The 26,196-nt window shown below is 40.3% G+C and overlaps 2 protein-coding genes across 6 annotated transcripts in view; one reads left to right on the top strand and one right to left on the bottom strand.

The window, feature by feature from the left end:
• Positions 1–895: 895 nt before the first annotated feature.
• Positions 896–4,630, bottom strand: LOC122704390 (putative uncharacterized protein FRMD6-AS1). 2 transcript variants are annotated; one of them, XM_043919009.1, is made up of 3 exons: positions 4,249–4,630; positions 3,022–3,096; positions 896–943 (listed from the first exon to the last, which is right to left on the bottom strand). In XM_043919009.1, the coding sequence occupies exons 1-2, from the start codon at positions 4,556–4,558 to the stop codon at positions 3,062–3,064; spliced, it is 345 nt and encodes a 114-aa protein (XP_043774944.1). In that variant the 5' UTR covers positions 4,559–4,630; the 3' UTR covers positions 896–943; positions 3,022–3,061. The 2 variants fall into 2 exon arrangements, with proteins under 2 accessions (XP_043774944.1, XP_043774943.1); XM_043919008.1 differs by lacking the exon at positions 896–943 and having other exon boundaries at positions 2,658–3,096.
• A 244-nt stretch (positions 4,631–4,874) lies between these two features.
• FRMD6 (FERM domain containing 6) overlaps positions 4,875–26,196 on the top strand; it is a 78,191-nt gene continuing 56,869 nt past the window's right edge. For 2 of the 4 annotated variants that reach the window (XM_043919007.1, XM_043919003.1), the window contains exon 1: positions 4,875–5,022. The gene's annotated coding sequence lies outside the window, so the exon portion shown is untranslated. Of the gene's footprint in view, positions 5,023–5,473; positions 5,604–20,390; positions 20,448–26,196 lie in introns of those variants that run through there. The other 2 variants (XM_043919004.1, XM_043919006.1) reach the window with 2 other exon arrangements.

The following is a 26,196-nucleotide window of genomic DNA, read 5'->3' as shown; positions in this document are numbered from 1 at the left end:
AGCCCTCAAGGAACCAGAATGTGGTGTTTGTGGTGAAACTAAAACCATACTGGAATAGAAAGAAAGTAACTCTTCAAATATGTCTCCTGTAAAGTTTTATATACTGTATTAAAAGCAAACTTTGTCCCAGGATAATCAAGTTCAACTATTTTAAAGTAGTGTCTCAAAACTTGATGGCCAAGAGAACAGAATTTAATGACTTTAAAAATTTTTCAATTTTGTATCTGTAAATTGGGTAAAGGTAAATCTTCCTGAGTTAGATCAGTACATAATATTAATTCCAGTGCTGTGGAGCCTCTACAAAATACAGCTGACCCTTGATCAACAAGGGGTGGGGTAGGGTGTAGGGGAACTCATCCTCCATGCATGTAAAGGACTCCACGCAATCCTTCCATGTAAAACTTATAGTTGGCCCTCCAAATATATACATATACCCTCAGTTCTCCATATTTGTGGTTTCTCTGTATCTGCAGTTCCATGTCTGCCTGTGGATCCTGTTGTTCAGTCATTCAGTTGTGTCCAACTCTTTGTGACCCCATGGACTGCAGACACCAGGCTTCCCTGTTCTTTACCATCTCCCGGAGCTTGCTCAAACTCATGTTCATTGAGTTGATGATGTCATCCAACCATCTTGTCCTCTGTTGTCCCCTTCTCCTCCTGCCTTCAATCTTTCCCAGCATCAAGGTCTTTTCTAAAGAGTTGGTTCATCGCATCAGGTGGTCAAAGTATTGGAGCTTCAGCATCAGTCCTTCCAATGAATATTCAAGATTGATTTCCTTTAGGATTGACTGGTTAGATCTCTTTGCAGTCCAAGGGACTCTCAAGAGTCTTCTCTGACACCACAGTTCAAAAGAATCAATTCTTTGGCAGTCAGCTTTCCTTATGGTCCATCTCTCATATCCATATATGACTACTGGAAAATCCTGTAGTACTGTAGTATTAACTAGTGGGGAAAAAATTCACATATAAGTAGACCTATGCAGTTCAAACTTGTGTTGTTCAGAGGTGAGCTATAATTCTTTCTATTCCTGGTTAGGGACTCCTAGTACATAATAATGAGACAGCTGGATTAAATGACTGTTAATCAAGTCTCCTGACTTCCCTTGAGAATTAAAATCTCTTTTGGTGTTTTATCTTACAGAACATAAGTTATACACTAGCTGAGAATAATAAGTGCACTTTGAGTTTTTGTCAGTGAAAACCTGTACTGTTTGTTTCCATGTGTGATTCTTTTTTCTTTCAAAGTAATATATGTTAGCGAAAGGGACATTTGGGCTTCCCTGCTGGCTCAGTGGTAAGGAATCCACCTGCAATGGACGGATTACAGGAGACTCGGGTTTGATCCCTGTGTTGGGAAGATCCCCTGGAGAAGGGAATGGCAGCCCACTCCAATATTCTTGCCTGGAGAATCCCATGGAGAGAGAAGCCTGGTGGGCTACAGTCAGTAGGGTCGAAAAGAGTTGGAAAAGTGACTTAGCATGCATGCAAAGGGACATTTAAGACCTTCGAGTAGGACTTAAATTTATTTGCTTTAAAATGAATAGTTTTGCTTTTTCAATGAACTTTAGTAATTACCAAAGAGAAAAAGGAGCCTAATTTCTTTATTATGACCTTCAGTCAGAATGATGAACAGAATTTAATTTGGAGAAAGTATTCTTTAAAAGCTAATATGTCAATTTACTGGCTTCTCCCTTTGACTAGAATTTATATTTCAGCATTAAAACATATGGTAAGTTCCAAATTCTCTTGAATTATGTGTAAAAGATGAAAAAGAACTAGATTATTTTCTTCTAACATACTGAACTGAACTTAATTCTTAAGGTACTCTTCTGGTGTTTGGAAAATACTTTGTATAGGGATGTAAATTATAGCAGTTCACATCTCTTCATTTTCTATGTAACTGTGTTTCTTACCTAAAAATGTGTAACTATCACCCACCAAAGCTTAAGCATGTTCAATTACAAAATGAGGCTACAGTCATTATCCTTTAAAACTATGCCTCCATGCACCTGCTCATTCTGTGCTCTTTTCCTGAGATACTGTAACCCATAGTTCCCACATGTGTCTCCATATAGAATAATATGGGCCTCTTGAAAACATCCCCAAGTCCAGGTCACATCCTAGGCTAATTAAATCATATTCCTGGAACACAGGCATCAGGAGTTTTTAAAATCCCTAGGTGGTTGCAATGTGCTACCAAGTTTGAGAAACACCACCTCAACCAACTTGTTCTCAAACTTGCATTCATCCTTCCCATCTCGGTTGATAGGATATATCTGAAGCCCTCTCTTGGCCGTCCCATTATCCCTCCTGCATATCTCTACTATACCAAGCATAAAGTTCATCTGTTCCCTCAAACTATAATAAGATGCTATTTTTAGGTTTAAATCCCAGAGTGTAACTCTGTGCTTGTGTCCTAAGGGAGTACTCAATAAATAAATTTATGGGACAAATAACCTCTTCCTAATAAAACTAAAGCAAAAACATACAATATTTATATTGCTATGGAGAAAGTTTAAGATGTGTTTTAGGATAATATTTCACTTGATGGTCAACATCTCATATTTAGGAAAACATGTCATCATACCAATGAAAATAAATCCATATCTAAACATCAAAGAGAATCATAAAATATACTTTAATTACCTACAAAACTGCATTATTTATTACAATAAGCACAGAAAAACATTTCCTGTGGTAAGAAACATCTAAAACAACTCATCCTTTCTCAGTTCCAGTTCCATCTTGAGTGGACTGTGTTGTTTTCCAAAGCAATCCTTCCTGAATTTTATGTTGTTTCAGGGGTTTATAAAACTGATTTTTAAGAATTTTAAAGTACTTAGTTTACAAAGTGTAAGATGTGAAGAGTCTATGTTTATCATGGTATTCATACTAATAACATGATTATGATTTTAAAAATTCATATAGTAAATTTTGCTATAATAAAATCCTAGACAATAAACCCAATCTTGAACACATGTTTTTTAAAAGTGGTTTAAAATATTTTACTCCCTGGGTTACCTAATTTCTTCAAATTGCAGCAATGCTTCACAATCCAACGTTATTCTTTATCTGCTAGATTTTTATGCATGAAGCCTGAAAAAAATAATCAGATTTAGGAACTGTTTTCCATGATAGTGTTATATTTCTCACTTGTCTCATTTATCTTCACATATGAAAACTTGGGTTATCTCATTAGATATCAAATTAAGACGTTGTCAACTATTGTTTAATATGTACTGATTCTGAATGCACATTAAAGTCAAAAATGAGAGGAAAAATATAAACCTCCACTTTTAAATGTCAATGTTGCAATCAACTACTAAACAAAATTTTTAATTTAGTCTATTAATTAAACACAACTAATTCAAACGGCAGTCCTTGGAACATAGTTCTTGTCCTCCTTCCCACAAAGGAGTCATGACTTTAAATCATGAGTGCAATAGCCTTAGAAACTGTTTTGCTTTATCCGAAATAAGCTCCGAATGGATTATACATTGCGGAAAGATAAAAAAAGATCACCATCCCCAATATTCAGTTCTAATGTCATTGTTCTCAAAATGTAAAAGCTGTGAATGAAACAACTATTTCTAGTAAGCTTCGGCTGTGAACACAAAACGGAATTTCTTCTGCCATGTAAACAAGGCACAGAGGCATACCTTCAACAGGTAACTTTTTTTGGATCAAACTATATGTTTAGATAAAAAGAGCAGGGTAATTTTAAAGCTGGCTTCTGTTAGCATAAATCTGATTTGGAGTAGTGTCCTTTCTCAGGCCCTCGGTTTCCTTGTCTCCTTGTCACTTCCAGAGGCACCTCATCACTCCCTTAGTGAGGGGCCCCGTGGGCGTTACTGCCGCCCCTGGCGAGGGCTCACCGGATTAGCAGGCAACAGAAGACCTAGGAGGGTAGAAGCCCCGGCGCGGGGAGCGGGTAGTTCTGTGAGTTGCGGGCCTGGAGGCCAGGTGGAGGCTGGTTCCTCTCTCGTCTCCAGTCCCCAGAAGCTGGTCCAAGTGGCGCAGCCTGGCTGGAAAGGAGTAACCTACTCCTTCCCTAGACCCAACAATTAAAAGGTGGCCCCCCAAAATCTCCATCTCCTATCTTGAGTCTTAGTGCCCTAAAAATACCTTCCATTGGCCTTTTGCATCACTCCCTCGGCTACCCTCGGCTACCATCGAGAGCAGAGGGGTAAAAATAATGTCCGAGAGGTCACTGGCGCTAAAACCACAGCGGACAGAGGCTGTGTCTACCTGAAGACCTGGAGAGGCAGTTAGCGGGGAAGGCTTGCCTTCCTCGGCGGGGCCTCCTCCATTGAGCATAAAACCGGCGAAAGACCGGCGTCCTGAGGGGTGGATGGGCAGGTGGGTGCGGGACGGGAGGACTGGAGGAAGTAATCGCTAAGCCGCCTCCGCTGGGACCGCCTCCTCGCCCAGTGGCCTCCCCTCCGTCGTTCCGAATTGCTAAAACGAAGCTCAGGCCAAACTGCCGCCCCCAGCCAGCCGGACTGAGCTCAGGAGGCAGAGATACCCGGGAGCGAAGGCCGGTGTCAGAGGGGGCCATTAGGCGAGAACTGGGGGGAGCTGACAGTGTCCCCTCGCGCCTCCGTCTCCGTTTTGCTGGGGAGAGCCTAGATGGCTGCGGTCCTAACATAGCATCCATCTGCGGCTCGCCTCCCTCCCCAGGACCCCGGAGGCGTGGCGAGCTCGGCTTTCTCCCGCCTCTGACTCGCGGCACCCCTCCGCGGGACGCTTGGTTGGGCCCGGGGCGGGGCCTGCAGGCGCTCCACGTGCGGTTGCGAGCTCCACGCTCTGCTGCTGCGGCTTTGCCACTGCCCCCGCCACCTCGGGGCGGGCTGGAGGCGGAGCCTCAGGGGGCGGGGCGGGAGGCGGGGGCGGGGCGGACGTGGAGCGCTCGTCTGGCTGCCCGGGGCAAGGGGCTGAGAGAGTGGGGCAGGCGCGGCGCCGACAGGAAGGCAAGGAGAGCTGGGAGTAGTCTGACGCCCGGTGCTGCGGACCTTCTCCGAGGTAAGAGCAGGAGCCGGGTACCCGGGAACTCCCCTGGCCGACCTCCAAGACGGCCACCGCGCCCCGGCCGCTCATTCTGCCCCCTGCCGGCCGGGCGGCGGCGGAGGCTGGACGGGACCTCGGGAGGGCTTCTGGAAGTCGCGAGCCCCAGCCCAGGAGGTGTCCCCTTCTCCGCGTCTTTCTTCTCCTTCTCCTCCCTCTCTCAGCTCTGGGCGTCGGGCACTGGACTGGAAGGAAGGTCGCTTCTCGGCGAGTCGGAGCTCGCCCACGCCGGGAAGGGAGGACGGGGCCCCGGGGCAGCCGAACCGGGCAGCGAAGAAGGCGCAGAGCCTCGGGCAGCCTCTGCGGCGAGGCGGGAGGCCGATCGGGACTGCGGGCTGCGACCCCGGGATCGGTGCTCGCGCTCGGCTCCCGGGTGGTCGGGCTGGGGACGCCTGCCCGTCACGCCCCGTTGCTGTGTCCGGGCGGCTGGGCCAGCTCTTGAGCCCCGAATTCCTGGGTGCCGCCTGTTGTGCGCGCGCCGGCCCGGGCAGCCCGGCTGCGTGAGGGGATCTGAGCGCGGCGTCTGTCCCACCGTCCCCGTAAGTCCCTGGTCTGGGGAGCCGGAGACTGAGCTCGCGCTCGGCGACGCCGGAAGGGGGCCTCGGTGGGATGAGAGTGGGGGGCGCGGCCTGCAGTATTTGGGTTCCTGGAGGAGCTAGCGACGCGCAGGCCCGGCTCCGGGCCGAGGAGACCCCCAGCTTGTGCCCGAGGAGAGCCAGGAGCTGTCAGGGATGGACAGCTGGGGGCCACCCGAGTGAGGTCCACGGGAATTACAGCAACCCTCTAGTCCCGGGACAGCATAATCTAATGGTGAGGGCGTTTTCTTGAAGGCAGGAAGAAATGGAAAGCTGTCAAAATAAGCACATTTTAAAGTTGAGGTGAAAGTTGGCGAATTTTCAGGCCGTGCAGTTGTTTAGTTAGTGCCCAAAGAAATATTAGCTCCTTGACATCCTTTTCGTTTGGAATTCTAGCAAAAATCTGTTTTGCCAGTATTTCCCTCAGGAGTTGTGCATTGCCCACAGCAGGGAAGAAAAACTTAAGCAAGCGTTCTCAGGTTGCTTCTAACTTCAAGTTTGTGCGCTCTAACCTTTTTGAGTGTTCAGAAAAAGTATCTCTTGCTGGATTTCTCATGTAGATTCCGCCTCTTTTTCTCTGGGACCTGGCAATGTTTGTTTATTGGTTTTTATAAGCATCTATATAAATTTAGTCCTTGCACGAAATACTCCCCCGTTGCCACAGGGTGTAGTTTAGGGATTAGAGAATTCTATTGGAGAAAGCTGCTAGTGGCTTCATTTTCCAAGAATGTAAGTCATTTCCTTTCTGTGATTTCAGGGAGTTGATATTTCACAGCATCAAAACTTTGTGGGGAAAATTTTCCGTAATACATCTGTCATTAAAAAGGCTTTTGACTTTTGGATTTCTCTTCTTAGAACAGAGCATAAGTTTAGGCTCAGCACTGTTAGAGGATCAGAAGTTTTTCAGAATCTACAGCATTATGAAACTATTGTAGAAAGTAATTTTAACAGGCACCAAAACCTACAGACCGCCTGCCGGGTAGAAGGTGGGGGAGGGGAGAAGAACAGAAGAGAGAGGCAGGAAAACAGATGCTTGTGCTGTTGTCCTTTGTAGTAAAAAAAAAAAACTTCTAGCACTTAATCATTTTTCCTTGGGTGTGGTTTTGAGAAATAGAAGTATTATGTTAAAAATGAAAATACTCCACAATATGAGACAGCTGACATTTGAATGCTCTTTCAGTATGTTTGTAAATATATTGGATTTATATTTCATATTAAAATGGACTTCTGGGATTATTAGATGAGAAGGGTCCCCCAGGGAATATCTGCTATCCAGTTATCTGCGGGATATCTTTTCCAGAAAGCAGACTGTCTGTAATATGAACTAATTCTCCCCACCCCACCAAGCCCCCACTTTGAATTGCTTGTAAGAGTGCCTGAGAGCTGACACTGATGGACCACAGTAATCAGCAGTTCTTGCAGGGCCCCAAACACTCTAAGGGACAGGAAATCTTTCTCTGCTTCTACCCCCCTCCTTTTTGGGGGGCAACGGGGGTGGGTAAGCTACTAGCCTCAAATACATAATTTGAACTTGAGAATTAAGATGCTCCTGGCTCTACCGGAAAACCTAATGGGCCAGGATAAAAACTGTTGCTTCTGAAAGGGAAATGTCCATGTGCTAGGTACTAAGTTTTAGCTACAAGTTCTTTAAAAACTCATTCAAATGGACTAGCTAAATTGGAAGGGGAGGTGGGGAAGTGTAGAGCTTTTTGAGATTCTGAACTTTGCTTCCACTTTTAACTACACTTATAAAGTTTTTGGCTTTCAAAACTTATGACATAATAGACTCTGTAGCCTTTTGTGGCAGATGCTTGAAATGAAAGTTTCAAACAAAATTGTTTTTGACTAGGCTATCAAGTTCAGAGTTTAGTGTAAATCCTGTCTCACAACTAACTTTTTTGATAAAGGAATTCTTTGTAGTTTTCAAGTTGGATGTTGCACATTTTGATTTCTGAGGCTGTGGGTTAAAAAAAAAAAAAAGAAAAAGCTAAAACCTGCAAACAATTATTTTAATACATGAAAGCCTGTACCAAGGAAAGATTCAGTCCAGATGTAAAAATGTATGTGAATTTTAGATTTGTATGATCTCAACCAGTTTCCCCTTTTGTTGATGAGGCTGCCTGGATCCCAGATGGCATTTGCAAATTATCCCTTAGGTGGTTTTCAGAGTTCAGAACTAAATTTCACCAGCCTTCTCTAGTCATTTTAATATTGTCTCAAGTCTTCTAAAGGATAGAAAGTTTTCTGCACTTATGGAAAGATGAATTTTTCCTACTACTCATTAATACCAACCCCATAAATGCCCTGGTTTGGTAGATGAAGACTATGGGGAAACTGGAGGTGTTAATTATTATTTTAAAATAATATATTAAAAATATATTATTAAGAGGTACAAACCTCCAGTTTAAGTATTATGTATCCTTTGGGCAGAGTATAGAAGCTTTGGGTTTTGTTTACGCAGTTACAACTTCTTTTAAGGAAAAAAAAAGTTTTAAGTGTGTTTATAATCTTCAATAGAATCTTGTTGTAACACAGTTTGTGGTTTCTGATATAGCAATTTGTATGACATACCTCTACCCTTCTTTCTCAACAAGAAACAAGAAACACAACTTACAGGAAAACTCCAGTGTTTTTTTATCTTGTACTCCCAATAACAGAGTTATAAAGGGTGTGTGTCATACATTAGCAGTGATATATTTTTAGGAAGTCTTTGTATAATTATAGAATTATACATTTTGAGTTGTTTGATTACATTGTATTTGTGTGTGAAACAATCTAGTGTAGGAGGAGGAAAAGGAAAGATTTAGTGAAGGAATTTATGAGTGATAAAATTTTAGTTAAAATGTATCTTTCCTAAAACCCAAATAGGAAAAAATGGTATTGTTGGCCTCTGTAGTTAAACTTTGGTATAGGGAGTAGTTGAGAGGGCCTGTTGAATTGCACATTATGCTGAGGAAGAGGCTTTGGGGGCCTATAAAAATAAGTAGAAACAAGTTAAAGGGATAATTTGAGAGGAAGGAAGAAGTAGAAAACTGGACATTGAATTGCAAGGAAAATCTAAACTTAGAAGGATGAGTATTGAGGTAAAGACTGAAGTGGGGAAAGCTTTATATTTAAAAGTGGAAATTAAAGAATAAGGTCTTCTCAGCTGAGAGAAAAAGAATTAGAACTAAGGTGCACTGTAAGGTCTATATACAACATGAAATAGTGCTTCTGTCCTGGAAACCTTGCCTGAGTTTGTGTTGAATCACTAGTTTGGTGTTATAAATATTGCATTCAGAGATTGGATGCTTATCACTGTCCTTTCTTCCCCTACACCCCTCTCCCACCACTTCACATTTCAAAGGCTGGAAGCATTTTTCATCTAAACTCTGATGATTTGAGAAATATTTAATTAGTTCTCTAGCATTTGAGAGATCTGCTAATGCCCACCCCCTACGCTCTGGGTCCAGAGGACTCTCCAGCTGTAAGGGCTGAATTTATCATTAAGTTTTGAGTGAAAACAAGCAATCTGTGGTTCCAATTATCTTGTATGATTTAGTGGTGTAATTTCTTCTGCTGGAACTTTGTGTCCTATCACTTTTCATATGTATCAGATGGACCAGTCATGCAGTATACAGTACTGATCAAAGAGGGTTCACAGAACACTGGGGAAGGGAAAGAAATCAGTAATCTGACAGCTGGTTGTATCACGTAAGGAGGAAAATGTTGTGCCAAAACATTCACAGAGGTGCGAAACACTGCGCAAAGGAGATGGCATTGTTTTCCAGAGCGTCCTTGGTGTTGTCTGTATCACAGCATTTTCTGGAATGCCTTTCCCCACCTATGTGGCCTTACCCAGCAGAGTTTATCTATACAGCAAGAATCTAGGTAGAGATGTAGTCATTAACCAGGTCATTTCATTAATGTGATAATGATAAGTCTTGACCAAAAGTATCTACTTCGAGCCTCAGTATTCCAATTAGATTATCTTTTGATGTTTTCAGATGTTTTCTACTAACATTGCCTTTGTTCACAGATGTTATAGAAGTTTGAGCAGTCATGTTTTACTGGCATATGAAGATATATGGAAAAGCAACATTTTATACTCCCTTACAGCTGCAGTTTCATGTGAGGGAGGAAATCATTATTAAAATCAAGCAAATTCTGCATGAAGATTTTAGAAAAATTAATGAAGCTTCTCATTTAACTTCTCAGGTAGTTCTTTGTCTGATTCACATTAGATGAAATGTAATTAACTTTCTCCCCCTCTGTTAGCAGCACTTATGCTGCCCAGTTTTAGTCCATGGTTTTTGTTTGAAGAGAGTGGGTGTCCCTGTGGCTTTATTTCTTTGAACTTGTTACTCAGTAATTACATACAGCCAGAAAAATGCACAGATCAGAAGTATACAGCACAAACTGATCATGTTTAGGCAACCAGCATCCAAGTCAAGAAACAGAACTTTTCCAGGTGCCCTTCGCCTGCCCCCGTGCTTCTCCATGCAGTCTTAAACCTTGCCCCAAGGATGACCACTCTTCTGACTTTTATTGTCATGTTGTCATTCAGTTGCTATGTCCGACTCTTTGTGACCCCGCGACTGCAGCATGCCAGGCTTCCCTGTCCTCCACTATCTCCTGGTGTTTGCTTAAACTCATGTCCTTTGAGTTGGTGATGCTATTTTAACCTGTTCTTGGGCTGCATTTAAATGCAATCAAATGTAAGTTCTTTTTCGTGTCTTCTTTAACTCAACATAGTGTCATGTCCAAATTGATTTAGGCAGCAGTACTTCTTTTTTCTTTTATTTCTGTGAATAAATATACTGAGTTTATTTATCCATTCTGTTGGTAGACATTGGGTGGTCTGGGGCTGATCTGTGGGGCATGACCTTTTGATGGCTCAAGAAAGAGCACTTTGGAATTGAAAGAATAACCTTAAAAATTAAAAAAAGGAGGGGGGAGAAGAGTAAGAAAAAAATGCTCCAGAAACATGAGAGAAAAAAATACAATATCCCAGAAACACTAAAGGCTCAAGTCTCTAGATTCTGTCTAGGCCCATGGAACCCTAGTGTTTCGGGGACACATTTTGGAATATACAACTGGTTGTTGCATTTCACTTGAGAGTTGGCAAGAAGGAAGGGACCTTAGGTGACAGCTAGCCCCTTCATGTTTCAGAGGTGAGGGGAACTAAAGATCCCGAAGACTGAGTGACTCAGAGTCTCACGGCTCATGATAGCGCCAAGAGTAGAAGCTGCTTCTGACTTACAGTTTCATTTAGACTACTGCCATCTGAAGGCTGGAACTCAGCCCCTGACTCTGTGGTCCAAGCAGTGAGTCCACTGGCCTGGAGGCTGGGGTGCCCTTTCCTGAGCCACACAAAGGTATCCTATGGCTCTGTTCGGATAGAGGCAGACCTCCCCAGAGGAAAGGGGGCTGTGGCCAGTGAAGCAGAATTGCACTTCCTCAAGCCTGCTGTGTCTCTGCCCCTACACACAACCCTTGGAATTTTTCTTTAATCCCCTTTTCCTTCTGCCCTCTCTATCAGGGCTCTCCAGTGAGACTTTGGGTTGTAAGTGCCAAGTAGGTGATACCTTGAGATCCTCTACCTGGCTCATTTTATTCATCCATGAATAGTCTAGCGTGCATGCTAAGTCACTTCAGTCATGTCTGACTCTGTTCAACCCCATGGACTGTAGCCTGCCAGGCTCCTCTCTGTCCATGGGATTCTCCAGGCAGGAATACTGGAGTGGGTTACCGTGCCCTCCTGCAGCAGATCTTCCCGACCCAGAGATCAAACCCACGTCTCTTATGTCTAACTTGCGTTGACAGGCAGGTCCCTCACCGCTAGCGCCACCTGGGAAGCCCAAATGGTCTAGGATGGACCCTAATTTCAAAGGACTGCTTTCTAAATATTTTCAGAAGTTTATTCTTAAGAATAAGAGTATATGTAGCTTTTTTCGAGGGCGGCGACTGAGTCTGTGGAGCCACCCCAAGAGCCGGAGCTGCCATATCCCCTCTTCCACTTCCCGCTGCAAATAATAAAAGGTCATTCGTACGGTAAAAAAAAAAAAAAAAAAAAAAAGAATAAGAGTATATGTAAATACACATACATTTTTGCTTCTTCCTGCCATTATGCCCCCTCTTCTATACACTTTTCTCCTCTATCCCCCCTAATCCCATCAAGTTATCATTTCTTAAATATCCTTGGAAATAGCCAGTTTCTGATTTCTGTCTACTGAAAACAACAGTGAATTTCTGATGCTGAAGTCTATGGCTGTCCCCAGGAAGCACTTATTGTAAAACATAGAGTTATGAGAAATCTAATAGATAAAGTGCTTATGAAGGAAGACTTTTTTTTTCTTGTGTCCCTCAAAATAAAAAAGACATTTTCATGTTTTAAGAAAAGACTCAGAATTTCAACTTAGACTCATTAGCAAGATGGGGGAAAGGTTAAAAAAAAAAAAAAAAAAAAAACCTGAAGTTTTATAAATGGGAGTAAATAATATAGCCTGCTCAGATCAGATATTGCTCATAAAAGCAAAAACTTAGCATATATGATTTTAGAAAATAAAAGATACCTGGGGAAAGAATGTTCAACATAGGGCCTGACAAGCTACTCACTGAAATTGCTACAGAAAAGTGTAATAAGTTCTGAAGACAAAATGGAAAAGAGGCAATAAAATATAAACGTTGAGAACAAGATTTTTGAGATTAGTTCCCTGGGGTCCAAATCTAGGCTTCACTGTTCTCCAGTGTGTAATCCTTAGGGAAGTTGTTTAACTCTCTGAACCTCTTTTTCCTCATCTATGAAATGAAGATAATAGTAGCAGCTATCTCATAGGCTTGTTTTGATTAAGTGAAATAACAGATGTAAAGCAAGTGGCAGTGTATGACATATAGTAAACAAAGTTAGCACTTATTTAAGACAAAAAGAAATGATGTATAGGAAGATTTCTAGTTCTTGGAAGTCCCTAAGTTTCTGTTTACAAGCAATTGTTCACAGGTTTTGTATTTTGATCACATTAAATAGGCAACAAATCGTGGTATTTCTCAGTCACAGATGTTGGGCAATCTATACTGTTGCACTAAGAGCAGCTGGCATGTCCCACTGATCTCTAATTGATCAAGTTATTTTTCCTAACTCCTATCCAGCAGTCTCATTCCCCCAACTTCTGCCTGCTTGCTAATGATTTCTTTCCAGCTGCCAAAAAGTAAATTCAGAGTTTAAAAATTCTCTTTGTAACGAATAATGTTATACAAAGTACTTTTAGACTTAAAGTACCAGTGGTCCATGTCTTTTTATCTTGTACCCTGTAGATTTCATGTGAGTCCTTTTTAAGAAAGCCACTATTACTGGGATGAGGCAATTATTATTCCTCCAGCCCCAACCCCTACCATTATCACAGTTTATATAATGTTAGACCATGTTACGATTTTTTGTTAGGCCCAAAGCTTAAGATTTTTAAACCATTCATTCAAAAAAAAATTAATAGTCTGAAAGTTTCAAAGAGATATTTAAGCAAAACACATTTAAGCACATTAGAAAGACATTTACATCTAACTAGGTTAGTTACAAACCCAGTCAAAATAGGCACAGGGTGCTCCAGAATAATCATGGAGTATCGTTCATTAAAAGGGGAGCATATACCTCAGATAACCCTGTGCCCTGTTACATGTTGTATAATATCTTAAACTTAATAAACCTAGTACTTTAAAAATGTTCGCCAAGTCCATCAAAAAACAACTTCTGTGTGAAGTACTGAGTACTGTGCTGACTACTTAGTGCAAATCGTGCAGAATTGTTTCTTATCTAGGTGAGAGAGCGAAATATATGTGTTTGGAGATGTATTAGATGTTTCCCAGTAAGGACTAAGTGGACTCCTGGAGGAGAACTAATGTTGGCCAAAGATAGGATGGCTCTGGCTTCCCTGGGGCTGCTGCATTTGTTTTGGGTCAGGAGGTCAAGCTGGGATCTTTGTAGTCTTCAAATACAAAGGAATTTTTTTAGCAGCAACAAAAATGTTCAGGATTTGGTGAAAGTCTCAAATTTTAGAAGAAAATAATGAAATTGAAATTATTAAATGTTTAATTAGATTCATTCATTCATTCAACATAATGCATGCCTTCTGTGTGCCTGGCATTGTTCTAGACCCCAGAGCTACAGACAGTGAACAAAATAAAGAAAAAAAGTCTGGCCTTTGTAGAGCTTGTATCCTATTAGGAGATAAATGCTGAACAAACAAAGCTATATAGTACTTTAGAGAGTAGCAAGTGTGTTTGGAGAAAGATTAAGTAGAGTGAGGTAAGTAAGGAACATTCGGCTTGCTGAAGAAGGAAAGCAGGGCCTCTGGTGATTTCAAATAGTGTGGTCATGGTAGGGCTCACTGAGAAGGTGATTTGAGGGCAGAAGTTGGCCATGGGGGATACCTGGGGGAAGAGTGTTGCAGCAGAGGGACCAGGGAAGGCCTTGGGCAGAAGTGTGCTTGGTCTGTTCCAGGACCAGTGAGAAGGCCACAGAGTAGTAGCAGATCAAATTATGGATGTTTGGGGGGCTCATCATGTAGGCCTGCCTGGTGGACCATTATAAGAACGTCAACTTTTACTCTGAGTGAAATGAGAAGTCACTAGAGAGTTTGAAGCAGAGGAGCAACGTGCCTTGACTTGGATTTTAATAGAATCACCAACCACTGTGTTGAGATAGAAATATAGAGTGGGGTGATTAAGGCTGGAAGCAGAGACAAGTTAGCAGCTGTTCACAATAATCCAGTTGAGAGACACCACTACCAGTAGAGGAGCTAGTGAGAATTGACTAAGATTTATTTTACAGGTAGAACCAATAAGATTTCCTGGCCAACTCTTTGAGGAATATCAAAGAGAGATCAGAGGAAGGATAACACCAAAGCTTTTTGCATAGTTATGGAGTTGTCATGAACTGAGATGGGACTCTGATGGAGGAACTGGTTTGGGAAAGATAACCAAGAGCCATTTTGAACATGTTATGTTCAGCTTCCAAGCAGAGAAGTTGAGCAGCTTGTTGGATTCAGAGATCTGGAGTTTAAGGAAGAGGTCCAAGCTAGAGGTAGAAATTTGGAAGTCACCAGCGGACTTTGGATGAAATCATATAGGGAGTGTACGTAGACAGGGAAAACAGTCCATGAACCAAAGCTTAGGTCATATCAGTATTTATAGTTTGTGGAAAAGAAGAAATTTCATAAAATTTATCTTAAGCCAAAGGAAATATGCACATATTTCTGACATAGTGGACCTAATTGTTTCCATTCTCTAAGTAATAGTGTTAATATTAGTAGATATTAATTCTATTGATCCATACTATGGGAGGAAGAAACTATGAGTTACTTTTTCTGTGATGAAGGACTTGGGCTGAGCCTGAGGCACTTCAGGCTTTAGAGGGTGAGTTGATAAGCTGCTAAGTTGCTTCAGTCATGCCTGACTCTTGGCGACCCCATGAACTGCAGCCTGCTAGGCTCCCCTGTCCATAGGATGCACCAGGCAAGAATACTGGAGTGGGTTACCATGCTCTGCTCCAGGAGATCTTCCCAGCTTAGGGATCGAACCTGCCTCTCTTACATCTCCTGCATTGGCAGGTGGGTTCTTTACCAATAGTGCCACCTGGGAAAGAACAAGTAAAGATTACTGAGAAGGAGCAGTCAGAGGGACAAAAGGGAAATTAAAAGAATATGCCTAAAGTCAATAAAGAAGGAATCTCAGGGAGGAGAGAGTGAATCAGTGATATCATGTCAAGTAGCTTGAAGACTGAGAGTTGCTTGTTGGATTTAGCAACCTCAGGGTCACTGGTGAACTTGACAAGAGTTATGATAGTGGAGGAATAGGGACAAAAACCTGATTGGAGTGGGCTCAAGAATGAAAAGCCAAGCCTCAGAATGGGAGAAAATAATAGCAAATGAAACAAAGGATTAATTTCCAAAATATACAAGCAGCTCTTACAACTCAATACCAGAAAAACAAACAGCCCAATCAAAAAGTGGGAAAAAGACCTAAACAGACATTTCTCCATAGAAGACACACAGATGGCTAACAAGCACATGAAAAGATACTCAGCATCACTCATTATTATAGAAATGCAAGTCAAAACTACAATGAGATACCACTCACACCAGTCAGAATGGCCATCATCAGAAAGTCTGCAAACAATAAATGCTGGAAAGGGTGTGGGAAAAAGGGAACACTCTTTCTCTGTTGGTGGGAATGTAAATTGATACAGTCGCTGTGGAGGATGGTATGGAGATTCCTTAAAAAACTAAGAATAAAACCACCATATGACCCAGCAATCCTACTCCTAAGCATATACCCTGAGGAAACCAAAATTGAAAAACACACAAGTATCCCATTGTTCATTGCAGCACTATTTACAATAGCTAGAACATGGAAGCAACCTGGATGTTCATCCACATATGAATGGATAAGGAAGGTGTTATGGTATGTATACACCATGGAATATTACTTAGCCATGAAAAGGAACACATTTGAGTCAGTTCTAATGAGGTGGATGAACCCAGAGCCTATTATACAGGGTGAAGTGAGTCAGAAAGAGAGAGAGAAATATCGTATTCTAACACATATATACAGAATCTAGAAAAATGGTACTGAAGAATTTATCTACAGGGCAGCAATAGACAAACAGACAGAGAATAGACTTATGGACATGGGGAGAAGGGAGGAGAGGGCGAGATGTATAAAGAGAGTAACATGGAAACTTACATTATTATATGTAAAACAGATAACCAACGGGAATTTGCTGTATGGCTCAGGAAAGTCAAACGGGTGCTCTGTATCAACCTAGAGGGGTGGGATGGGGAAGAAGATGGGATAGAGGTTCAAAAAGGAGGGGATATATGTATACCTATGGCTGATTCATGTTAAGGTTTGACAGAAAACAACAAAAGTCTGTAAAACAATTATCCTTCAATTAAAAAATAAATTTTAAAAAATCAGGAAGAAGTAAAATTTAAAAAAAGAATGAAAAGCTTATTAAGGTAATTCTTATTTTCAGTTCAGTTTCTTATACTATAGATATTCAGTATTGTAAGTGAATATATTTTAATATGTCTGATAAAATGTGGGTAGGGACTTCAGAATGCTGAAGGCTATGAGGGTCTTCAACAGGTTCTTCTGACAGAAATGGGGAGCCTCTGAGTTTCCCACTAATAGAGTTATGGTAGAATCATTTTGTTTCTAGTGACATGTTTTTTAATTCAACCCATGATCATTTCTTATTCAAAGGATACAGCAGAGCCAAGGTGACACATGTGCTTTAGCTTTTTTTCAGTAATGATGATAGATTTGAGTTGACCAGTCTACACATCATGGTACCCTACAGGCCTGAAAACTTTCATTCATGGAGTGGATGACTCAGGTTAGGGGTTCTCAGGGACCAGAGCAAATTGAGTAGTAGAAACATTGCTTGTTTAATGTTTCTTTTATACTTTGATGACTTTCATTGTGAATATTATTTCAAGGCATGTGATTAAGCAATTTTCATAGTTCTGTATTTTATATCATAATTATGCACTAAGAATTTTCTCACTTGGGAATTACCTTTGAATTATAATTCTAACTTTCTGTAATACTGTCATCAAAACGAATCAACAGGTCTCTGATACTAATTATCTTTTCTTTCTCTAAGCTTATTGAAATGCTAAAGCATAGGCCTTTAATGCTTAAGTATTGTTTTTGGATAGTTAAAAGCTTATAGTGATTGGTAGAATTAAAACATTGTTACATTTATTTGAGTGCTGCTTGGTAATGAAAGTATACTGCATAATAAGTCTTTAGAAAGTTGCTAATTATGGGAAAATGCTGGAAAGGGTATGAACTTTTCCTTTGTAGCAGATTATGGCACATGTCTTTTGAGAAGTGGAGCTCCAGTGATTATATGTGTGTTTCTAGTGGGTTGTGGTATACACATATAATGTCAGCATTCTCTTAGGTCCTGCTCCATCAACACTGTTTTTTCACTGTCATTTTGAATGTTATTTCAGCTGAAGCTTATAAGTCACTCTTCAGTTAGTTAAATGAAAGAAATTGGCCTGTAACAGAGAAATACTTACACAAGACCAATGTGAAATAATTTGGCAGTGCTGAGTGTATTACATGATAAATACTGGAGTATGCAGAGGTATAAACCTAAGCAAATTATGAAATAAATGTGAAATCTCTTAAGTCAGTGACTGCAGGATGAAGTCCAGATCTCTCATCGTGGAATTCTACATGGCAAAGCGGTGTGGTAAGCCTGTGGTGCACCAGCAGGATTGGCTGCAAACATGTTTTGGTTTTAACAGGGTGTTGAAAACATTTATTTTTTAGCATTTAAAAACTGAGAAATTTTAAATTAAAAAAAAATTGAATTTTACACCTTTTGTTAAAAAATTGGGAGGGGTGTCAGCGATCTGTTGGAGCAACATAACAGCTTCCCTTTTTATACTGGTGTGTGCTCCACAGTCCCCACTGTCCCCAGCAGAGATCCTCTTGCCTCAACATTGAGGCCAAATGGCTGTTGGTGTTTTTCACCCTGCAGGCTTCACTCCTTTGTTAACTGCCCCTGTTAGTGAGTGAGTTTGCTGTCTTTCTGTTGTAGATACTTGTTTTCTAGTGTCATCGCAAAGCTCCGTAAGTCTCTCCAGATTGTTCTCCTCTTTGCCCCGTCCAGCACATACACACTTAGTCTGGGTCCTGCTTCCTCCTCTCCTTCCACTGAGCTGTTTGTTGCCTGTTTCACTTCGTGGGAACCTAGCATGTGCTGTTGTGTACAATCACGTATACAACCTTTCATATGTATATACTGACTTCTCAACTGTGTTAGAAGTCTCTTGAAGGCAGCGACTGTATCTTTCGATTTACTAGTGCCTATCAAATTTTTAGATTTAATAGGTTAACTATTGTTCAGATCTAGCTTCCAGTATACGGTCATGTATAATTATGATGCTGTAAAACAATGAGAAAATATAAAAATCTTGTATAAAATCTACTTCTTCAGATGGGCCTTTCTTAATTTACTGTGTCCATTCCTCTGTAGCTTTGTAATCACATTTATGTATTCTAATTGAGTATTAATTCACTAAACACCTCATTTATTGCCAATTCTCTGATTCAGTGACATAGATGGATGAAGTTTCCAAGTATATAGGTCATTATACATACCATTTTATTTATTTTAGACATGCCGCTGAAGGCTATTATTGTTTTACACATCTTATTTTCCATTCATTTGGCAAATAGTGTGTCCAGTATACGGAAAGCCTTGGGGATGTGTGAACCTGACAAACATGATGGTAGTGGCTCTTCAGAAGCTTTTACCTTTTAGCTGGAAAGGCGGGTTTAAATAATGGAGTATATAACTGTTCAATTTTGATAAGTATTACTAAGAAGTAGGGCATTCTCTGAGATCTTATAACAGAGCACTGTGATCTGGAGGCCAGGGCTATAGTACAGAGTATGACTCAACTGAATTCTAACCTCTTTTATTTTTCGTAATTCCATAGCAATTTGTAAAATATTCTGAAGGTAAAAACTTAACCTTAAAAATAAATTAATTAAAGGGTAATTTCTTTAACAAAATAAGAACTTTAAAAAAAAAACTTTTCTAAAGGATATACCATTGGCTATAGATCTTTCATTACTAATAAGAAATTATAATTTAAAGCACTGTGGTCTTTGTTTGATACCTGAGTTGAACTCTGAATATGTAAGCAAAAAGAAGTGTGTTGGAAATTTCAGAAATAGCTAACTTGCAAAACAATTTTTGTTTTATGAAACTATTTCAAAAGTGTAGTAAGAACTTTTCTCATGGTTTTCAAAAATAATGTATAAAAGACTAAATTGATTTATTCCTTTGAGACTAGTTAGTGGATAGTACTTTTATACTTCCAAGCCCATGACTGAGAAATACGAATGGGTTTATCTGTCTGATCTTGGAGTGCGGTAACGTGGTGTTGTGAAAAACCTTAGTACTATAGTCAGTGACAAATGCGAGCCAAAAATGAGTGGAATTTTGTGTGGTTGCATATATTTTATTACAACAGACATGCTTTAAGCATTTTATTCTAAAGAAAATAGAATTTTATGCTTAACCTATCAAATATAGTGGTAAAATTAATTGTTTGCATGGTTTATTGTCACACTGAAACAAAGGTCAGCTGCACTGGTGCCGTTTCTGAAGTCTTTGTTAAGAAACTCATGTTACTTGTAATTATAGAAGACAATTCAGAAAAATCAACATGATTAAGGAAGTTTTAGTTCAAATAAACCCAAGATTTTTAAATGTGCTCTTAAATGCAAGGAAATCAGATCAGGGAGACGTTTTTAGGAAATGTCAAATGTCCTGTGGAATTTAAAATAAATTCCAAATAAGTCTGTTTAAAATAAAATCTTTTTATCTTCAGATATTGATTAACTGAGCCCACAATCACTTTCAAATCAGTGGAAAGGCTGTTGAACTGATGATTTGTAATTTACTAAATTATTTGCTTTTACTGATGCCGTGAAAGTGAAAGTCGCTCAGTCGTGTCCAACTCTTTGGGGCCCTGTATAGTCCATGGAATTCTCCAGGCCAGAGTATTGGAGTGGGTAGCCTTTCCCTTCTCCAGGGGATATTCCCAACCCAGGGATTGAACCAAATTGTGGGTGGATTCCTTACCAGCTGAGCCACAAGGGAAGTCCAGGAATACTGGGTAACCTATCGCTTCTCCAACGGATCTTCCCGATCCAGGAATTGAACCGGGGTCTCCTGTATTGCAGGTGGATTCTTTACCAACTGAGCTATCAGGGAAGCCCAGATAAATAAATAAAAGGAAGGTAAGCATTTCTTTCCTTCAGCTAGATTTTCTAGCATCATAGTAACGTGTATCTGTAGCACATTTTGTATTTTAAGTGGAACTTTTGCTCGTTTACTTTCTTTGATCCTCAAAGTACTAGTCTCCATGTTATAGATAAGGAGGTTGAATGACTTGTATGACTTGATGCCTTTACCTGATTCAGCTCATGACAAAACCAGGTCTTCTGTCTCTTGAGACCTGAGCTTTTTTTTGCCACCTCAGTCATAGCCACTCTGTTGGTAAAACATTTCTGGAGTGTTTGCAACATATGATACAACATTTTGATTTGTTGTTGTTTTTTTAGCTGCCTTATGTAAGTTTAGTTTCTGCCAGATACGAAATCAATTTGTGGTCCTGAATTAGCTTACAGTAATTATACCATAGCGAATTTTTGGGTCACTCTGAGCTAGGCAGGAAAATCTTTTCAAACATATTCTATTTCCCGTGATAATGCATTAAACCTGGCACAAAATTGCAGATCATCAGATTTTGTCTTAATAAAACAAGTATGCATGAAATTTCACACTATCAGTCCTTTGTTCAGAACAGCTATTATCTTGAAAAGACTCTATGAAGTTGTAGGATTGGTTAATAAAAGGGAAATTAGAGATTTTTTTAAATGATTGCTCATTATGTATTTAAAGGTGAGACATTAAATACAGTTGCCTGATTTCTCTTTAGAACTTTATAACCTTTAAATTGAAATAAAGAAGGCTCTGAAGCTTGAATGAATAGTGGTAATGTTTCAAGGAAGCATATCTACTATACGCACATCTGTAGGGAGTTTTACGTACATGTGGACTCCAGAAGAAACATAATTTAGCATAAGAACCTCTGCAATTCATCTTTTATTCAACAGTCATTTATGTGCCAAGCAGTTTGCTGAAATTCGATGATGAACAGTGCAGGGACCTGTCCTCTATATAGCGGTCCCCAACCTTTTTGGCACCAGGGGCCGGTTTCGTGGAAGACAGTTTTTCCCCAGACCTCGGGAAGGTGGTTTGGGGATAACTCAAGTGCATTACATTTTTTGTGCACTTTGTTTCCATTGTTATTACATAAGCTCCACCTCAGATCACCAGGCATTAGATTCCAGAGAGTGGGGACCCCTGCTTGTAGAAGTTAGAGCCTGAATGATGAGAGGAGAAAGACAAACAAATGAACAATTGTACCATGTGACAAGTGAAATAATACCTATTAAAAATTTGGCTATTGCAATTTTTGTTTACCAAGAAATTTTCTTTTGCCTTTCCAGAATTCTTACTGGATGATAAACTTTGTAAACGTAAAAGACCAACATTTATTTTTACTTAGTAAATATTCTTTAAAATTATAGATCTCTTTTCAAATCACTGTGACTTCCTACATTTTAATTCTAAGGCCTAATTCTAATTAGAATTCAAAAGTGAATTCTAATTCACTTTTGTTTATACCCTTCATCATGCAGCAAAGGGTTTGAGATGATGTATTATTTACCCCTGAAGGCACTTTAGTGAACGTGTAGATTCATTAAAATTTTTTAAATCAACTTTATTTATTATTTAAATGATATACAATAAAGTCCACAAATTTTAAATAGAAAATTTTGTGACTTTTGACAAATGTATATAATCAGTGTCACAATCAAGATAAAGATAATTTTTGTCATACCAAAAAAGTTTTTTTACAGCTCCCTTTTAACTTCTCCCCCGACCACCACTTCCTCTCTGCCCTTTCCCCTTACCTCTCCATCCCTGGCAACTTCTCATCTTTAGTTTTGCCTTTTATATAATTTTATATAAATAGAATCATATGGCATGTAGTTTTCTGTGCCTTGCTTTTATATCTGACTTCTTTCACTTAGCAAAATATTTTTCAGATTCATCAGTTTTGTTGCATATGTCAGTAGTTCCTTTTTATTTTTGGATAGTTTTCAGTTGCTACAATATGTTTATTCATTCATCTGTTATTAATAGATATTTGGATTGTTTCCAATGTGGAACTATTATGAATGAAGTTACTATGAAGATTCATGTGTAAGTCTTTGATGGAATATCTTTTCATTTCTTAGGGCAAATACCTAAGAATGAGATATCTGAGTTACATGGTAAATGAATTTAGTTTTATGAAAATTGTCAAATTGTGTTCCAAGGTATCTATACCATTTAACATTCCCACCAGTGGTGTCTAAGAGTTCTAGTTGCTCTAAATTCTCAACAAGACCTGTTTCCAGTATTAGGGGAAAACCATTCAGTCTTTCACTGTTAAGTATAATATTAGCTGTAGGTTTTTCATGAACTGTCATGACTTCTTACACTCTTAGAGCAAATAATTTCCAAATTATAGGCGGATTAATTCCTAACCCTAACTGGAAGATATTTCTGAAGGAATCTTAACAGAATCTCAGGATTTTATCTCCTGAATTTCCTGAGACTTTTACTGAAGTTGCAAGGCCAGTAGATAACTTACAAGTTTCTAAATCTTGTGTTAGAAAAGGAATTCTCCTCCAGCCTTCCCTAGAAAGCCCGTGTCTAGGACCAATACCATATTTTCTTAATTCACTCTTCCAAGTAAGAGTCATGAAGCAAAAGAGACATCTCTCTTCTAATGAGTGCTTTTTGAACACTTGAATAGTTTTGCCTCTGGACCTAAGATGAGATGATTCCACGGCAATTATTGGCAAAATATAGCCTTTTGTGGGGGTAATGCAGTGATGTACTATTGGTCTTATTCAGTTGTCCTGCTAGAAGTGATGGAGTGTGACCTTGGAATAAACTGCTCATCTGGTTTCTCTAGGATAAAAGTGTGTAGGTCAGTATCAGGACTAGTTGCCTTTTCAGCATGGTCAGAGCTGTATAGAAAAGCAGTCCTGAGCAGAGGCAGGGTGGTTTCTGGTTTTTTTTTTGTTTTTTTTTTTTCGCTTGTTTGATTGGTTTGCTTGTTTGTTTTTAACATCAACCTTCAAGACTGTGCTGTAGTTCCATTTTTCATAGAAGATTAACCTTGTTAGTGTAGGGTAAGGTGTAATTTTGATTTCCTTCCTCCACACCCTTTAAAAATCAATCTTTAAGTCTTTCTCACAGCTTTAGAGGATGATTACTATAAGAAGGAGTGCTCTCTTTTGGCAACAGGCAAGGGGGGTACATAGCACAGACCAGAAAATCCAATGAATAGGCAGGTCAAATGGGTTATTTAGTGACTCACTGCTGGGTTTTGTTGACTTCACACACCAGGAAACCTAGAGGTTCAGTGTTAAGTGGCTTTTATTTCTATTCCCTTTGGAATATGTGGGTAATAATTTCATTGACCTTGGTTCTTACTTTATTTCAAAGTCCTAGTTGAGAAGAGTTCCAGAAATAAGGCCTGTGGATTGGTATATGGGAAATAGAATGTTAGTATATAGGTAAGCACCACTGGAAAATGAGATTGCACACTAGATGAAACTGACAAATTCATGGTAGCTGTCTTCCAGAAGCTACGGGAATTAAACACTGGATGGCAGGTAGAGGAGAGCCAGCTTCTCATTGAAGATTCCCTTGGGAAAGACCTAAGGCTGCAGCCCTGACTCCCAGTGAAGTTCCCCATAGCAGTCTTAACAGTCTTGGATTCATGTTTCTCCAGAATAATACTGGCCACTTTCATCTCCTTAAAGTAGGTTGGCTAATGATCTGTTGATGTATCAGGGGAGTGGGGGGTGGGGTGTATGTGGGTTACTGTTGTTCAATCTCTAAGTCCCACTCTTCGCGACCCCATGGACTGCAGCATGCAGGATTCCCTGTCCTTCACTGTCTCCTAGAGTTTGCTTAGACTCATGTCCATTGAGTCGATGATGTCATCCAACCATGTCATCTTCAGTCACCCCCTGCCCTTAGTCTTTCCCAGCATCAGGGTCTTTTCCAGTGAGTCAGCTCCTCGCATCAGGTGGCCAAAGTATTGGACCTTCAGCTTTAGCATCAGTCCTTCCAATGAATATTCAGGGTTGCTTTCCTTTAGAATTGAATTCCCTAGAGTCTTCTTCCTAGAGTCCAAGGAATTCCCAAGAGTCTTCTCTAGCACCACAATTTAAAAGCATCAATTTTTCGGTTCTCAGCCTTCTTTATGGTCCAGTTCTTGCATCTGTACATGACTACTGGAAAAACCATAGCTTTGAGGTCAGCAAAGTGATGTCTCTGCTTTTTAACATGCTGTCTAGGTTTGTCATAGCTTTCCTCCCAAGGAGCATGCATCTTAATTTCATGGCCCAGTCAACCTCAAGGTAGTTTTGGAGCCCAAGAAAATAAAATCTGCCACTGTTCATACTTTTTCCCCATCCATTTGCCATGAAGTGATGGACTGGATGCCATGATCTTAGTTTTTTGAATGTTGAGTTTTAAGCCAACTTTTTTCATTCTCCTCTTTCACCTTCATCAAGAGGCTCTTTAGTTCCTCTTCACTTTCTGCCATTAGGGTGGTATCATATGCATATCTGAGGTTATTGATATTTCTCCTGGCAATCTTGATTTCAGCTTTTGATTCATCCAGCCCGGCATTTCACATGATGTACTCTGCATATAAATTAAATAAGCAGGATGACAATATACATCCTTGAAGTACTCTTTTCCCAGTTTTGAACCAGTCCATGTCTAGTTCTAAGTTGTTTCTTGACCTGCATACAGGTCTCTCAGGAGGTAGATAACGTGGTCTGGTATTCCCATCTCTTGAAGAATTTTCCAGTTTGTTGTGGTCCACACAGTCTCTTGGACTGCAAGAAGATCCAACCAGTCCATCCTAAAGGAGATCAGTCCTGGGTGTTCATGGGAAGGACTGGTGTTGAAGCTGAAACTCCAATACTTTGGCCACCTCGTGCGAAGAGTTGACTCATTGGAAAAGACCCTAATGCTGGGAAGGATTGGGGGCAGGAGGAGAAGGGGATGACAGGATGAGATGACCGGGTGGCATCACCGACTCGATGGACATGGCTTTGGGTATACTCCAGGAGTTGGTGATGGACAGGGAGGCCTGGCGTGCTGCGATTCATGGGGTCGCAAAGAGTCGGACACGACTGAGCGACTGAACGACTGAACTGAACTGAACTGACACAGTCAGAGGCTTTAGTATAGTCAGTGTGATGTTTTTCTGGAATCCCCTTGCTTTTTCTGTGATCCAACGGATGTTGGCAATTTGATCTCTGGTTGCTCTGTGCATGTATGTGCTCAGTCACATCCTACTCTTTGAAACCTCATGGACTGTAACTCACCAAACTCCTTTTTCCATGGGCTTTCCTAGGAAAGAATACTGGAGTGGGTTGCCATTTCCTCCACTAGGGGATCATCCCAACCCAGGGATCAGACTTGGTCTCTTGCCTTGGCAGGCAGATTCATTACCACTGTGCCCCTTGGGAAGCCCTTTGTTAAGTTCAGCTTGTACATCTGGAAGTTCTTGGTTCACATACTGTTGAAGCCTGGTTTGAGCATTTTCTTGCTGGCATGTGAAAATGAGAGGAATTAAATGGTCGTTTGAACATTGTTTGGCATTGCCCTTCTTTGAAATTGGAATAAAAACTCACCTTTTTAGTCCTGTGGCCATTGCTGGAGGTGGGTGGGACATGTTTTTAAAGTTTAGATTGTTGGTCTCTGGTAACCGAAATGGTACTGAAGTCTTTGTTAGAAATGATGTGTTTTAGTGTATCAGAGATAAATCCCTATATGACAATAGCAATGGTAAATATTTTATAAAATGATAATAAATCTAGAAAAGACATATATATATAT

This window comes from Cervus elaphus, chromosome 12 (assembly GCF_910594005.1).
Source record: "Cervus elaphus chromosome 12, mCerEla1.1, whole genome shotgun sequence".
Lineage (NCBI taxonomy): Eukaryota > Metazoa > Chordata > Mammalia > Artiodactyla > Cervidae > Cervus > Cervus elaphus.
The sequence above is the reverse complement of the archived record's forward strand: the minus strand, read 5'-3'. Positions and strand labels throughout refer to the sequence as shown.